Source organism: Meriones unguiculatus, chromosome 5, assembly GCF_030254825.1.
Source record: "Meriones unguiculatus strain TT.TT164.6M chromosome 5, Bangor_MerUng_6.1, whole genome shotgun sequence".
In the NCBI taxonomy this organism is placed as follows: domain Eukaryota; kingdom Metazoa; phylum Chordata; class Mammalia; order Rodentia; family Muridae; genus Meriones; species Meriones unguiculatus.
In genome coordinates, this window is record NC_083353.1 from 20,857,943 (window position 1) to 20,874,409 (window position 16,467).

General features: G+C 38.3%; 1 gene segment (V, D, J or C); it reads right to left on the minus strand.

Moving 5' to 3' along the window:
- Window positions 1-305: 305 nt before the first annotated feature.
- On the minus strand, window positions 306-12,937 carry LOC132654380 (immunoglobulin kappa variable 4-1-like). The segment is given in 4 exon segments: window positions 306-368; window positions 5,636-5,663; window positions 12,398-12,698; window positions 12,883-12,937. Coding segments are annotated over 4 exon segments (447 nt in total).
- Window positions 12,938-16,467: the final 3,530 nt, after the last annotated feature.

The window sequence follows — 16,467 nt, forward strand, 5'->3', positions numbered from 1 at the left end:
CTACTCATCCACACATTTCCAGACTGGACCCTAGGGATCTTGACAGCCTCCGTGGCAATGGGCCAAGAAACATGCATATATCACTCTCAAAATCAGCAGACTGGAGGAGGAGGTTGTCATCATTTATTATGGTGAGAAATAATCTCCTCACACAGTGCTTTAACCTAAAATGAAAATCTCACTACTTAGACAGTCCTACTGCCATCATGTCTTTGGAACATCATAGAAAATTTTCTGATCTTGTCTGAAATAAAAATAGACTATCATGTTTCAGATGAGTTGTATGCCCAATGGAAAACACAGTTTCATCCAGACAAATCCTCAATGGTGCCTTCATCTATACTATCCTCAGCTATACCATCCTCAGCCTGACAATATTGAGCAGAAGAATATACATTCTCCAATCTCTTCTAAATGAATAGATGTGAATAAATGCATGGAAAGTTCCTGGATATCAAATTCATGTGTTGTTCTGAAGATCAGTAGTGCTTTTGGATGATCTTTTGGGGCTTGATGATAATTCACATTTTTTTGACAAAGAGATAGAATTTAAAACAAAACCATAAAAATCACTTCATTTGAATAACTAATAAAAGAAAATCATAAAAGCTTAAGAAACATGAAACTACCATATAATTCATCTACTACTGCACTAGGTATGTTCTTGAACAAATATAAAGCAACAGGAAATAGATGTTTCTATTTCCTTACATATTACTGCACTATTAGAGTAGTATGAACTAAATCAATGAAATGTCTATCAACAAATAAATAGATAATAAAAGAAGGAGCTTATGTGCAATGATATTTACTCAGCTATATTAAAAACAAGAATCACAGAATGTGTTAAATTATCTCCGTGGCTCAATAGATAGATAGATATAGATATGGATAGATAGAGATATATATAGAGATAGATGGATATATATTTGTTTCAGTAAGAGTTCATTGTACATTTTATATTTTCTTTTCTTTTTCATTAATTGATTTTTATTAATTACAGTTTATTCACTTTGTATCCCAGCTAGAGTCCCCTCCCTCCACCCCTCTCAATCCCATCTTCCCTCCCTCTTCTTCTCCTATGCCCTTCCCCCAGTCCACTGATAGCAGAGGTTCTCCTCCCTTTCCTCTGACCATAGCCTATCAGGTCTCATCAGGACTGGCTGCATTGTCTTTCTCTATCCTAGTAAGGCTGCTCCCCCTATAAGAGGGAGATGATCAAAGAATCAGCCACTGAGCTCATGTTAGAGGCAGACTATGTTTCCATTACTAGGGTACCCACTTGGAGACTGAGCTGCCATGGGCTACATCTGTGCAAGGGTTCTAGATTATTTCCATACATAGTCTTTGTTTACAGTATCACTCTCAAAAAGACCCCTTTGCCCAGATTTTTTTGGTTTTGTTGCTTTTTTGTGGAGCTCCTATTCCCTCCATATTTTTCTATCTCTCCCTTCTATCAAAAGATTCCCTGCACTCTGCCCAAAGTTTGATTATGAGTCTCACCATCTGCATTGATACACTGCTGGGTAGAGTCTTTCAGAGGTCTTTTGTGATAGGCTCCTGCCCTGTTCCCTGTTTTCTCCCTCTTCTGATATCTGTCCTGTTTGCCTTTCTGAATGAGGATTGATCATCTTACCCAGGGTCCTCCTTCTTGCTTAGATTCTTTAAATGTACAGATTTTGTATGTTAATAATATATTATATTTCTAATATACACTTATACATGAATATATACTGTGCATGTCTATCTTCTTTGGTATAACTCACAGTTGTTGAATATTAATATTTATTATTGATTTATCTTTTAGTTAAGCATCAGTTATTTCTAAACCTGCCGTATATCCAAATCACCACAGAAAGACTAGGATTTATTTAATTAACCTAGAGCACAGTGCTGGGCAATAGTTACTCCATACTAAACCTCCAAGCCTGCATAGTTTCCTACCATTCAGAATTCACCCATTATACTTGCTTTTAGTCATAACTTAGATCTGGTTCATCTCTCTTTGTGGTTCCAAGTCCTGTCCTGCTGACCTCTCCTTTTCCACCCTTCCCTCTGGCTTCCTCTGGACAAAGATGCCCCACACTATTCTCTCCATTGCACAGCATTGGTTAGTTGTTTAATTAAAAATACAGAGAACAAATGGTGGCATGTTTACACAAACTTACTAGAGGTGAAGCTTAGAATAAACATCACAATGCAGTGTAAGGATTGAAACCAGATAGTGGGGTAGAGAAATCAGCACTTGAGTGAACCAGGTTAAATTGTATATGTTCCAAAAGAATATTATGCGAACATTTCCATTTCAAGTCCAATAAATTGCTTCTTTTCTTTCAATAAAATAAAAATTATAAAAGTGATGAAAACTATAAGGTAAGATTTACATGTGCAATGTCTTGTTCACATGCATTTGGAAATTTAGGAGAAAGCATTTGATTATCCTATCTTAACTATCTTAACTATTATATATCCTATCTTAACTAGTTTAGAGTTCTATACCTAAATTAACTTTTATTCTTATTGATATCACCTATTTGAAAACATTATCTTAAATTCTAAACAACTTAAGCTTAATTGTGAAACTATAACTATTTGGTCTTCAGTTCCATCAGATAATTGAAAAATAATAAAAATGAGATACTGGAGTAAACAGGAAGTGCATATTAGCAGCTTCCAAAAAAATTAAAAAATTGACAAAGACAGCTTACTGCCTGAACAGTTACCCAAAACTCTCTTCATCTTCAGCCTTCTAGCTCAGAATATTTGACAGACATATATGTGAAACAGAAACTATTTCAGACTTGCTTACCTGTCTTGGCAGAGTTCAGCAGGCAGCTGGTCCTGCATTTAAGCTTGTCCATTTTTTTGGTAGAATTCTGTTTCCCATGAAACAAAGGCATTTTCTTTTATCCTGGATGGCTCGTTTGCTACATTTTAAGCCATCTCCATATGGAGGTCCTTCACTGTTCGTCATCTTCTTTTAGGTAAGCTGGGTGCTGCGAGGAAATGACCTGTCTCATTGTCAAAGAATCTATCAAATAATAAAAATATTTTCTAAATGCCATATCCTGTAGGTCTCTGAAGTTTTTGAAGACTTACCTATTTTTATGAAATTGAACTGTCTACAAAAATCATATCTATCTTGTTAAATCTACGATGTATGCCCCTGTGAAAAATTAAACTAGTGTCTGACATGACTATGAGTTGATTAACTAGCAATTAACTTGCATTACCTAATTCCTTAAACAGTCAGTAATAACAGTTTGAAAGTATTGGATGTAACTTTGAATTTTTATCAATATACTAAAATTTACCAATGCATCAAAAATAAACATATTTTAGCCACTAATAAGATGATGTACCTTGGTGTGACTCTAACCAAGCAAGTGAAAGACTTGTTTGAAGAAAAACTTCAAGTCTCTGAAGAAAGAAATTGAAGATATCAGAAGATGGAAGGATCCCCTGTGCTCAGCATTGGTAGGATTAACATAGTGAAAATGGCCATCCTGCCAAAAGCAATCTACAGATTCAATGCAATACCCACCAAAATACCAACACAATTCCTTAAAGACCTTGAAAGAACAATTCTCAACTTCATAGGGAAAAAATAAAAATATAAAAAAGGATTGCCAAAATGATACTGTTCAACAACAGATCATCTGGTGGTATCTTCATCTCTCATCTCAAGCTGTACTACAAAGCAATAGTAATAAAAACTGCATGGTACTGTCATAGAAACAGAATGTTGGATGAATGGAATTAAATATAAGACCAGGAAATAAACCCACATACCTACAGATACTTGATTTTTGACAAAGAAGCCAAAACCAGACAATGGAAGAAGACAGTATCTTCAACAAAAGGTGCTACTCTAACTGGGTGTTTACATGTAGAAAAATGCAAATAGATCCATATTCATCACCCTTCACAAAACTAAAGTCCAAGTGGATCAAAGACCTCATCATAAAACCAGACACACTATATAATTAGAAGACAAAGTGGGGAAGAGCCTAGAACTAATTGGCACAGGAGACAACTTCCTGAACAGAACACCAATAGCACAGGCTCAAAGATTAACAATCAAAAAATGGGACCTCATGAAACTGAAAAACTTCTGTAAAGCAAAGGGCACTGTCATCAGAACAAAACGACAGCCTACAGACTGGGAAGGGAGCTTCACCAACCCTATATCTGACAGAGGGCTAACATTAAGAATATACAGAGAACTGAAAAAGTTAAAAAGCAACAATTCAAATAATCCAATTAAAAACTGGAGTACAGACGTAAAGAGAATTCTCTGTAGAGGAACAGAGAATTATAAACACATAAGGAAATTCGAAAAGTCCTTAGTCATCAGAGAAATGCAAAACAACCCTGAGATTTCACCTTAAACCCATCAAAACAGCTAAGATCAAAACCTCAAGTGATGGTGCATGCTGGAGAGGATGTAGAGAAAGGGGAACCCTCCTCCATTGCAGGTAGGAATGTAAACTTGTACAGCCACTTTGCAAATCAATCTGGTGCTTTCTCAGATAATTAGGGAAAGCTTCCTCAAGATCCAGCTATATCACTCTGAGGCATATATGCAAATATGCTCAAGTATACAATAATTTCATTTGGTCACCCTTGTTTGTAGTCACATTATTTGTAATAGCTAGAATCTGGACAACAACCCAGATATTCCTCAACTGAGGAATGGATACAGATACTGTGGTACATTTACACAATGGAATACTACTCAGCAATCAAAAACGAGGAAATCATGAAATTTGCAGGCAAATGGTGGGACCTAGGAAAGATTATTCTGAGTGAGGTATCCCAGAAGGAGAAAGACATACATGGTATATACTCACTGATAAAGACTGATAAGATAGGATAAACATACTGAAATCTATACACCTAAAGAAGATAATGATTAATCCTCACTTGAAAAGAAAAATGGGATGGACATTAAATATAGGAGAAAACAAGTAACAGGAGAGGAGCCTACTATAAAAGGCCTCTGAAAGACTCTACCTAGCAGTGTATCAAACCAGATACTGAGTCTCATAACCAAACCTTCGGCAGAGTGCAGGGAATCGTATGAAAGAAGGGGGGAAATTAGAGTGACCTACAGGACAGGAGCTCCACAAGGACCAAATATATTGGGCAAAGGTGTCTTTTATGAGACAGTTTCTCCAACCAAGTACCATGTATGGATATAACTAGAACCCTTGCTAAGATATAGTTCATTGTAGCTGAGTATCCATGTGGGTACCTTAGTAAGGGGAACAGAGACGATTTCTCACATGAACTCAATGGCTGGCTTTTTGACCTATCCCTTCCCACTTCCTGAAGGAGGAGCAGACCTGCTAGGCCACAGAGGAGGACTTTGCATCCAGTCCTGAAGATACTGAAGATACCCTGATAAACCAGGGTCAGATGAAAGGTACTCCCCAATCAGTGGATTTCGGAAGGGATGGGGAGGAGATAAGGGAAGGAGGGTGGGATCGGGAGGGAATGAGGGAATAGGATACAGCTGGGATACAGAGTTAATAAACTGTAACTAATATTAAAAAAATAAAAATAAATGAAAATGAATAAAAAGGGACAGTAGTTGATCTGGGAGTTTTGAGATTTTAAATTTGGGTTGTACCTCTGTGAGCTTATTACCCCCACCAAATTATTTTAAAGTAGGATTTAAAGCTGTGGATACTTAGATTAGTTGGGCACCGTTTGTTGTGGGTTATTAGTATTTATTATTGATTTATCTTTTACTAAACCAGCTGTATAACCAAATCACCATACAAAGACTAAGGTGTATTTAATTAACCTAGAACAAACACAGTGCTGAGCGATGATTACTTCATCTTAAACCTCTAAGCCCATATAGTTTCCTACCATTCAGATTTTACCCATTATACTTCTTTTTAGTCATATCTTAGGTCCAGTTCATCTCTCCACATGGTTCCAAGTCCTGTCCTGCTGACCTCTGTCTTACTCTCGTCCTTCCTTCTCCTCCCCTCCAGGCTAGAATGTTCCACCCTATTCTCTTCATTGTACAGCAATGACTGGTTTTTTAATTGACAAGTACAGTGAACAAATGATGGCATGTTTACATGAACTTCAGACAGATGCTGCTTAAAATAAGCATCACAATAAAATATCCAGATTGAAACCAGACAATGGGTAGAAAAATCAGCATTTAAATGAACAAATGTATATTGTATACATTCCATAAGAACATTACACTAATACCCAACCTTAAGAACAGATGTCCTTAAACATACAGAAGGCTTATAGAACACCAATTAGATAGAGCAGAAATTAATTTCCTCCCAACACATACTAATCAAAACATATAAATCTACAGAACAGAGAAAATTATTAAAACTGGCAAGGGAAAAATGCCAATTAACATAAAAAGGCAGAACTATCAGAGTCACACCTGACTTCTCAACAGAGACTATGAAAGACAGAAGGGCCTGGGCAGATATCATGCATGTACTAAGAGACCACAGATAAAAACCCAGATGGTTTCAGTGCATAATTCTACCAGACCTTCAAAGAAGAGCTAAAACCAATACTATTCAAACTATTCCACAAAATAGAAACAGAAGGAACATTACCAAATTCATTTTATGAGGCCACAGTCACCTTGATACACAAAGACCCAACAAAGAAAGACAATTTCAGACCTTTTTCCCTTATGAATATTGACACAAAATTGCTCACCAAAGGACTCACAAAGTGAAACCAAGAACACATCAAAGATATCATCCTCTATAAATAAATAGGCTTCATCTTGGGTATACAGGTTCAATATACAGATATCCATCAATGTAATCCAGCATACAAACAAACTGAAATAAAAAAAAAACCACACACACATGATCATCTCCTTAGGTGTGAAAAAGCATTCAACAAAATTCAACACCCCTTCATGTTTAAAGTCTTGGAGAGATCAGGAACACAGGACACATATCTAAATTAAGGCATTATATAGCAAGCCTATAGCCAACATCAACTAAATGAAGAAAAACTTAAATTAATAGCACTGAAATCAGAAAGAAGGCAAGGCTGCCCACTGTCTCCATATTTCTTCAACATAGTACTTGAAGTCCCTGCTAGACCAATAAAAAAAAATTAAAGGAGATCAAAGTGATTTAAATTGGAAAAGAAGTCAAAGTATCACTATTTGCAGATGATATGATAATATACACGAGGGACCACAAATATTCTGCCAGAGAACTCTGACAGCTGATAAACACCTTCAGCAAAGTGGCTTGATACAAAATTAACTCATAAAAATCAGTACCCCTCCTGTCTATGAAAGAGAAATAGGCTGAGAAAGAAGTTAGGGAAACAACACTTGTCACAATAGCCACAAAAAAACATAAAGTATCTTAGGGTAACTCTAAACAAGCAACTGAGAAACATGAATGAAAACAATTTCAAGTCTCAGAAGAAAGAAATTGAAGAAGATATCAGAAGATGAAAAGATCTCCCATGCTCATGGATGGGCAGGATTTAAATAATAAAAATGGTCATCTTACCAAAACTAATACATTTCCCATCAAATTATCAACACAATTCTTTCCATACCTTGAAAAAAAAAATTCTGAAATTTCATATGAAAAACACCAACAAGAATAACTAAAACAATCCTCTACAGTAAAAGATCTTCTGGATATTTCTCCATCCCTGATCTCAAACTGTACTATAGAGCAACAGTAATAAAAACTAAATTGTATTGGCATAGAAATTGACTGGTGGATCCATGGAATCAAATCAAAGACTCAGAGATAAACCCAAACACCTGTGGACAACTGATTTTTGACAAAAATACCAAAAATATACAATGAAAAAAGGATAGCTACTTCAAAAAATGGTGCTTGTCTAACCAGATGTCCACATATAGGAAAATGCAATGAGAAGAATTTCTATCACCCTACACACAATTACAAAGCCCTAGTGGATCAAAGACCTCCAAATACAACCAGACACACGAAATCTGTTGAAAGAAAAAGCGGGGAAGAGCCTCAAACTCACTGGCACTGTAACTGATATCATGAACAAAACATTAACATCTCAGGCTCTAAGATCAATAATTCATAAATGGTATCTCCTGGAAATGGAAAATTTCTGAAAAAAAAATAAAGGAAACTCTCAAAGGAACAAAATGACAGCCTATGGATTGTGAAATAAAACTTACAACCTTACATCTGGCAAAGGGCTAATATTGAGAATAAATAAAGAACTCAAGAAATTAGACACCAACAAACAAAATAATCCAAGTAAAAAGTTGGGGAGAGAAATAATAAGAGAATTCTTGACAGAGGAATATAGAATGGTGGAGAAACACTTAAAGAAATGTTGAACATCCTTACTCATCAAAGAAATGCAAAGTAAAACATCTCTGAGATTCCATCTGACACCTATCAGAATGGCTAAGATCAAAAACTCAACTGACAACATGTGCTGGAGAAGAAGTAGAGAAAGGGGAACTCTGCCCCCTTGCTAGTGGGAGTGTAAACTTGTACAACCACTTTGGAAATCAATCTGGCACTTTCTCAGAAAACCAGAGTGCTATCTCAAGATCCATCTATATTACTCCTGGGCATAAACTCAAAAGATGCCCCATTATACAACAAGGACATTTGTTCAACTATGTTCAGAGCAGCTTTACTTGTAATAACCAGAATCTGGAAACAAACTAGATATTTCTCAATGGAGGACTGGATACAGAAATAGTGGCATATTTACGCAATAGAATACTACTGAGCCATTAAAAAAAAGGAAATCATGAAATTTCCAGGCAAATTGATAGAACTAGAAAAGATGAGCTTGAATGAGGTAACCCAGAAATAGAAATACATGTATGGTAAACACTCACTTAAAAGTGGATACTAGCTGTATAATATAGGATAGCCTTACTAAAAATCTACAGACCTAAAGAAGCTAAACATCAAGAAGAATCCTAGAAGGATGCTCAAATCTCATTCAGAATGACAAACAGGATACACACCAGAGCAGTGGAAGAGAGGGAACAGGATGGGAGCCTACTATAGAGGGTCCTCTGAAAGGCTCCACCCAATAGGAGAGTGAAGCAGATGTTGAGAAACACAGCCAAACTTTGGGCAGAGAGCAGGGAGTCTTATGGAAGACAGGGGAGAGAAGGGCATGGAGGAGACAGGAGTTCCACAAGGAGACCAACAAAGCTAAAAAACTTGAGTTCTGGGGATCAACAAAGGACTCTGCATAGAGATGAGCTAGATGCCCTACTCAGATGTAGATTTGAGTTCATTCTCCATGTGGGTTCCTCACTAAGGGTAGCAAGTGTTGCATTTGTGATGAACTAGATTACCTGATCTTTATCACTAACCCTGGTGATGCAGTCTTGTCATGACACAAAGGAAGGGGATCAAGGCAGTCCTGATGAGACTTGATAAGTGTGAGCAGATGGCAGAGGAGGAGAACTGCCTCTAGGGGAAGGATTTAAGGAAGAAGAGAGAAGTAGGGTGAGAATGGGAGGAGCTTAGGAAGGGAGCTTCAGTATGGATATATTAAATGAATAAATTGTAAAAAAAATAAATAAAAATGAAAAAAAGAGAAAACACAAAAAAGAAGGAAAAATACAGGATACATACAACAATTCACAGACCTAAAGAAGCTAAATAATGAGGACCCTCTGGAAGATGCTTAATTCTTATCCAGAAGGACGAATATAATAGATACTGGAAGTGGTTGAAAAGAGGAAAGAGGATGAGAACTTATTATAAATGCCTCTGAAAGACTCCACCCAGTATGGATTCAAAGCATATGTTAAGACTCACAGTCAAACTTTGGTCAGAACTCACAGAGTCATAGCAAAGGGGGAATTGAAGGAAGCAAAATGGACAAGAACACAATAACAAGAGAAACAGAACAAATCCTGGCACAGAGGGCACAGCAGAGACTGATGAACAACCAAGGACCATACATGAAGAGGACATAGACGTCCTCACCTGAAGCAGCCTACAGGTAGCACAGATTCCATGTAGGCTACCTAGTAAGGGGATCAGAGCTGTCTCTGACATCGACTCTGTTCTTTGATCATTTTCCTCTGATAGAGTGCATTGCTAGGCCAAAGAGAAAGAAGATGCAGGCAGTCCTAATGAGACTTGATATGCTGGAGTCAGGATAGTAGGGAAGGAGGGCTCCCCTTTTCTGAAACATATGGGATAGGAATAAGGGATAAGAGATAGGGAGATTGAGACCAGATGGATTTGAGGGAGGGTGCTACAATTGGGATGAAAAGTAAATAAATCATAAAAGGTAAATTTAAATTTTAAAAACACCAGATTACTAGACACGCAAGAAAGAATTTTGGGTCTTGAAGACAAGGCAGATGAAGTAGCTATCTCAATGATTCCACTGTGTCTACAACAATATTCAGACACAAAATATGGAAGAAACCTGATACATTAACAAAAGACCAACCTTATTAATAGTATGGATAGAGGAAATTATCAGGTCAAGAGCACAGAAGATACATTCAACAATATCTTAGAAGAATGTTTCTCTAATCTAAACAATAAGATAGCTGTCAAGCATTGCACGAGACCCACACAAAATACCAAGTAGACTGAAACAGAAAAGAAGTTTTCCACAACATATAGTAATCAAAACACTCAACATGTAGTGGGGGGAAGGGTGATTAAAGGATTCATGGGGACAAGACAAACTCACATATAGAGAAGGACCATTAAAATACCACCTGATTTCTCAGTGAAGACTGCAAAATAAAAGTCCTGTAAGGATATCCTACAAACTCTGAAGAACCACAGGTTCAGCCAACACTACTATATTCCAAAAACCTATCAACAACAATAGACTGAGGAAGAAAAAAGCATTTCACAGTAACATGAACCTTCAGATGTAAGGGACAGGAACGGTGAGATGTCAAGTGGAAGAAGAACAGAAGGAGGAATTAAGAAGACAACAGGAATGCTTGCATAAGTTGATGATTATGTCAAGCAAGTTTATTATAAAGTGTAGCATATTCTATACTATTTGAAGGGAGGTGATGGATCAAGGTGAATAGAGAGCTAAATCAGATACTGTTGGCAAAGAAAACACAGGATGCCTCAGTCACAGCTGCCCTAGGACTGATATCCATGGCCCTTTAGGGGAGAAAGCCCAATTCTCAAGGACTGAATCCTTTACTCCTTCAATGCTCAGGCTCCATGTTCACAGTGGACCTTGCCAAGACTACCTTGGACAACAACAGGGAACTAATATTCTCTTTGTCTTTTCTTGAGGGCTTCTGAGAGGCAGAAGAGGTCTTTCTGTCTCTTAACATGCTCCCTGTTAATTTTTTAAATTTTTTTCAACCATGTTCGTAGCAGGTTTATTTATTTATTTGTTGATAGGGGAGGTCCTCCTCCCCTTCCCTGTGACCCTAGGTTTTCAGGTCTAATCAGGACTGGCTGCATTGTCCTCCTTTGTGGCCTATCAAGGCTTCTACACCCTTGGGGTGAGGTGATGAAAGAACCAGCCACTGAGTTAATATCAGAGACAGTCCCTGTTCCCATTACTAGGATACCCACTTGGATACTGAGCTACCATGGTCTACATCTGAGTAGGGGTTCTAGGTTATATCAATAAATGGTCCTTTGTTGGAGTATCAGTCTCAGAAAAGACTCTTGTGTGCATATTCTTTTGTTCTGTTGCTCTCCTTGTAGAGATCCTGTTCTTTCCAGGTCTTACTATCTCTCCCATCTTTCATAAGATATATTTGAATAGCCATGAGAATCCAAAATCCCATAAACCAGCAAACATGTCCTAATATTGTCAAAGTTTAATTAGCATAAATATTCTTAGCATAATATTCAATGAATGTTGATGGTTGTTAAAGGGATTTAACCCTTGCAGCTGGTATTATAAATCTTTGGCCAACTCTGAAGGAATTGAATGCAAGATGAGTACTGCCCAGTTCAATACTAAATTGCTGTGGATTCTTAAATCTAAACTAATAAATTCATGGTGCTGCATATTTGTAAATGATTTTAAATTTTATTCTATTTCTGTATAGATTCATTGTAGCCTAAAGGCTTAACATGGAGATACCTAAAGCCAGCATGACACTGTAAAGTTCACTAATGTGTCTTGCTTGTACTGTATCCTCTAGGTGCAACACCCCAACTTCTAAATCTCTTAACTTAGCTTCTCACTCTTTATATAAATATACCTATGTTTGCCAAAACTATAAAAGAATGAAGGCTATCTCTGGATTAATTTACTGCTGAATGCAGGATCAATTAGTCATGCATAGAAAATCTCAGGCAGAAGGGGGAAGTGTGCAGCCCAAGGGCTGTGTGTGCTGCAGGCAGCTGGTGAGACTCTCAATGAAGTTTTTGTTAGAGGCTGAAGCACTGTGGGAGGAGAGCTGCTATGCTGCTGACAATAATAAACTGCCAGGTCATCATCCTGCACACTGCTGATGGTGAAAGTAAAATCCGTCCCAGATCTACTGCCTGTGAACCGATCAGGGACCCCAGTGTGCCGAGTGGATGTATCGTAGATTAGCAGTTTAGGAGGCTGCCCTGATTTCTTTTGAAACCAAGCTACATACTTATCTACATTCTGACTAGACTTGCAACTTAAGGTGATCCTGTCTCCTACAGACGTGGACATGAATTCAGGAGACTGGGTCATCACAATGTTCCCTTCAGCACCTGCAATCAGAAATAGACAATGAGTATTCACATATACACAAAATAAATTCCTGATACAAATGTTAGGTTATACAATGCCTTTTATAATGGCATTGCCTGAATACAATTGGATTCCAATAGTAAATAGCTGTTTCTCTACAAATGAATTATATTGATGATATACTAATATTCTTTAATGTCTCACCAGACACCCAGAGCAGCAGGAATAGGAAAACCTGGGCCTCTAACTCCACCTTCATGCCCCTGTCTGTCTGATGCTTCAGTTTCACTACAAAGGTCTGGTTTATAAAATGTAGACAGCTGGGCTTGCTTGTAGGGAACTATGCAAAGTAGTTATCAAATAGGAGGGTGAATAGCCTGGGTATTGCGTTGTGAGAGTATCCAGGTTAAATCTAAAACCAAAAATATCATCACAGTGATAAGGCAATCACTGGAAGAAAAGTCAACATAAAACTTCAAGGACCAATTATAGCTCTCAAACCACAAATATCAAGATGTAGTCATGACAGACTTCTGTTAAAAATAAAAAATTTTTATGCTAAGTAACTTCTACAGAAATAATACTAGAAAACCCTTTTATTTCATTTCTGAGGAAACAATAAATATCATGATCAACAGCACCAGAAAGATACTCGGGAAGGGGAAAAGAAGAAAGGAAAGAAAGAAGGGGAAAGTGAAGAGGAGGTGAGAGAAAGGAACGAAAGGATAGGATGGAGAGAAGAAAAGGTAAATCTAGATTGGGGAGGGATGGTAAAATATGGAGAGGAGAGAAGTAAAGTAGAAGATAAAAGAGAATAAATAGTATAACAGAAAGGTTTAGGGGTAGAGTGTCAGGTCAATGGTTACAAGAATTTGTTTCTCTTTTAAATGACTCACTTTTGATTCCAAGCAATTGTTTGATAATTCTCAGCCATATATAATTTCCTTTATGGTACCCACATGGTACACCTACATACATACATCCTTATCTAAATACATGCATAGAGTTGGAGCACTAAGCTTCTCTACTCAAGCTACTACTAGGTCTGCCACCTACATTCCACTATCATAGATTCTAATTCTCTGAAAGGCCCAATGAACACTTTCCTTAAAAGTTGCTTTACTTGTGTTGTTTATCACAGCAGGAAAAATAAATAAGAAAAAGGGATAATCCATCAAGAAGATATTATACCTATAAGAACACACACACAAATCAAAAACAATTGTATCTCTACTGTAATACTGCCATGGCTTCCTGTATCCATTGCTCCAAAAGCCCTTAATTAACTTTTTCCAAGTGAGGAATACATAGATGAGATTAGTTATCATATTGTTTACATGGGGGCTTTGGTTTCCCCTTCATAAATAAATTTACTCATAAAGATGAGATAAGAGCCTGGAAGGTAGAGTTTATCAACATACAATCATATTTCTGTAGGACAGAGTGAGGTTTCTGGGTCTCTACAATTTGAGAGAAGATAGGGAAAATTCAGAGTGGTATGTGACCCATGACAAAGAGGCAGAAGTAGATATATGGCTTAGAAACAAAACTATTATCTGTACCTTCTCATTTATAAATCTTTTTTCATTTTTTTATTTTAATTTTATTAATTACACTTTATTCATTTTGTATCCCCCTGTGACGCCCTCACTCCTCCCCTCCCAATCCCACCATTCCTCCTCCTTCTCCACACATGCCCTTTCCCAAGTCCACTGATAAGGGAGGTCTTCCTCTCCTTCCTTCTGATCCTAGTTTATCAGATCTTATCAGGAGTAGCTGCACTGTCTTCCTCTGTAGTCTGGTAAGGTTGCTCCCTCTCATAGAAAGTTGAGCAAAGAGCAAGCCAATCAATTCATGTCAGAGACAGCCCATGTTCCCATTACTATGGAACCCACTTGAACACTGAACTACCATGGGCTACATCTTTGGAGGGGTTCTAGGTTATCTCCAGTAATGGTCCTTGGTTGGAGTTCAGTCTCAGAAAAGACCCTTGTGCTCAGATTTTTTTGGTTCTGTTGCTCTCCTTGTGGAGCTCCTGTCCTCTCCAGGTCTTATCATTTCCTACTTCCTTCATGTATTTCCCTGGACTCTGCCCAAAAGTTGGCCATAAATCTCAGCATCTGCTTTTATACACTGCAGGGTAGAGCTTTTCAGAGGCCCTATGTGGAAGGCATCTGTACTGTTCCCTGTTTTCTCCTTCTTCTGATGTCCATCCTCTCTGCCATTCTGTATGGGGTTTGAACATTTAGCCAGAGTCTTCCTTTTTGATTAGTTTCTTTAGGTGTACAGATTTTAGTAGGTGTATCCTATATTATTTATCTAATATCCACTTATGAGACAGTATATATCCTGTGTGCCTTTTTGCTTCTGGAATACCTCACTTAGGATGATCTTTTCCAGGTCCCACCATTTACCTGGAAATTTCATAATTTTCTTGTTTTTTTATTGTTGAATAATATTCCATTGTGTAGATGTACCACAATTTCTGTATCCATTCCTTAACTGAGGGGCATCTGGGCTGTTTCCAACTTCTGGCTATTTCAAATAAAGCTGCTACAAACATGGTTGAGCAAATGTCCTTATTGTGTACTCGAGCATCTTTTGGCTATATGCCTAGGGGTGGTATAGCTGGATCTTGGGGAAGCACTATTTCTAATTGTCTGAGAAATTGCCAGATTGATTTTCAAAGTGGCTGTACATATTGCTTTGCCTTTTGTTGGTTGCATTTTTACATTGGCCTCAATCCATCTGGCTATCTCAAGTGCTGTCTGTTAATTTTTGGTGCCTGCTGGGTCCTGGGGTAGGGATAATCCCTTTGGCAGGGTTCTGAAGAAGATCTCCTCTGCTTTTTGGGTGTGGTCAACTGAATGGTGATTCTTCTCAGGAATTGTCACAGTTCACTTCAGGCACATGGACCTGTGTGGTAACTGTGGTGTTCAGGAAGGCTCTGTTCTCATCAGGAGATGTCCTGGAGATGGCTTCCCTGTAGCTGGGTTTTTTGCTCTGAGTTTAGTGAGCTGCAGCTGCTGTTCTTAAGGTGTATTTTTTGGGTGCACCCTTCTTGAAGGACCAGGGATTCCCACAGTTTTGTCAGTTTAGCTAAGGATAACAAGTGGCACATTAGACCAGTATCTGAGGGCTGCTCTAATGGGTCTCAGGCATTTGTAGGTCTGAGGTTGCAGTTGTATGCCCCTGTACCCTAGAAGTAATCAATGGCAGGTGAGTAGGGCACTCTTGCTTGCAGTAGAAGGCTAGAGCCTAGAGCCTGAGTTAACCCAGAAATTCTTCTGGTGCTGGATGTCCTGAGAGTTGGACCTGATGATCCCTCCCTATGGGGTTTCCTCCTGTCAGGGACACCCAGACTGTGCCTTGGGGACTACAATTCTTTCTGGATGGTGAGTAGAACCAGCAGGCACAGGCGTGTGTGTCTCCACCTTGCTGACAATTGGACATCTGGGCTTCTGCCGAATCTGTAACTTTTCCTGAAAACTTTTCGGGGGAGTGGTGGTGTCGGCTGAATATTCTAAGGTCAAACCTGCTGTTCCTTTCTCTGTAAGTCACCCGACAGAGAAATTCAGTCTTTGGATCCCTCTGGGCCACAGTTCTATCTGGGGCTGTTAGTCAGGCATGAAGGCCAGACTTTGTGTTGGCACCTGTGTCCCAGGCTCTGTCCTGGCTGCTGCACACCTGCTGCACTTTTCCAAGGATTGTCTGGGTGACCTAAGGTTGGTCCCAATCATTTCCTGCACTGTGGGGTTTTCTTTCGACTGGAAATCCCAGTCTTTTGTG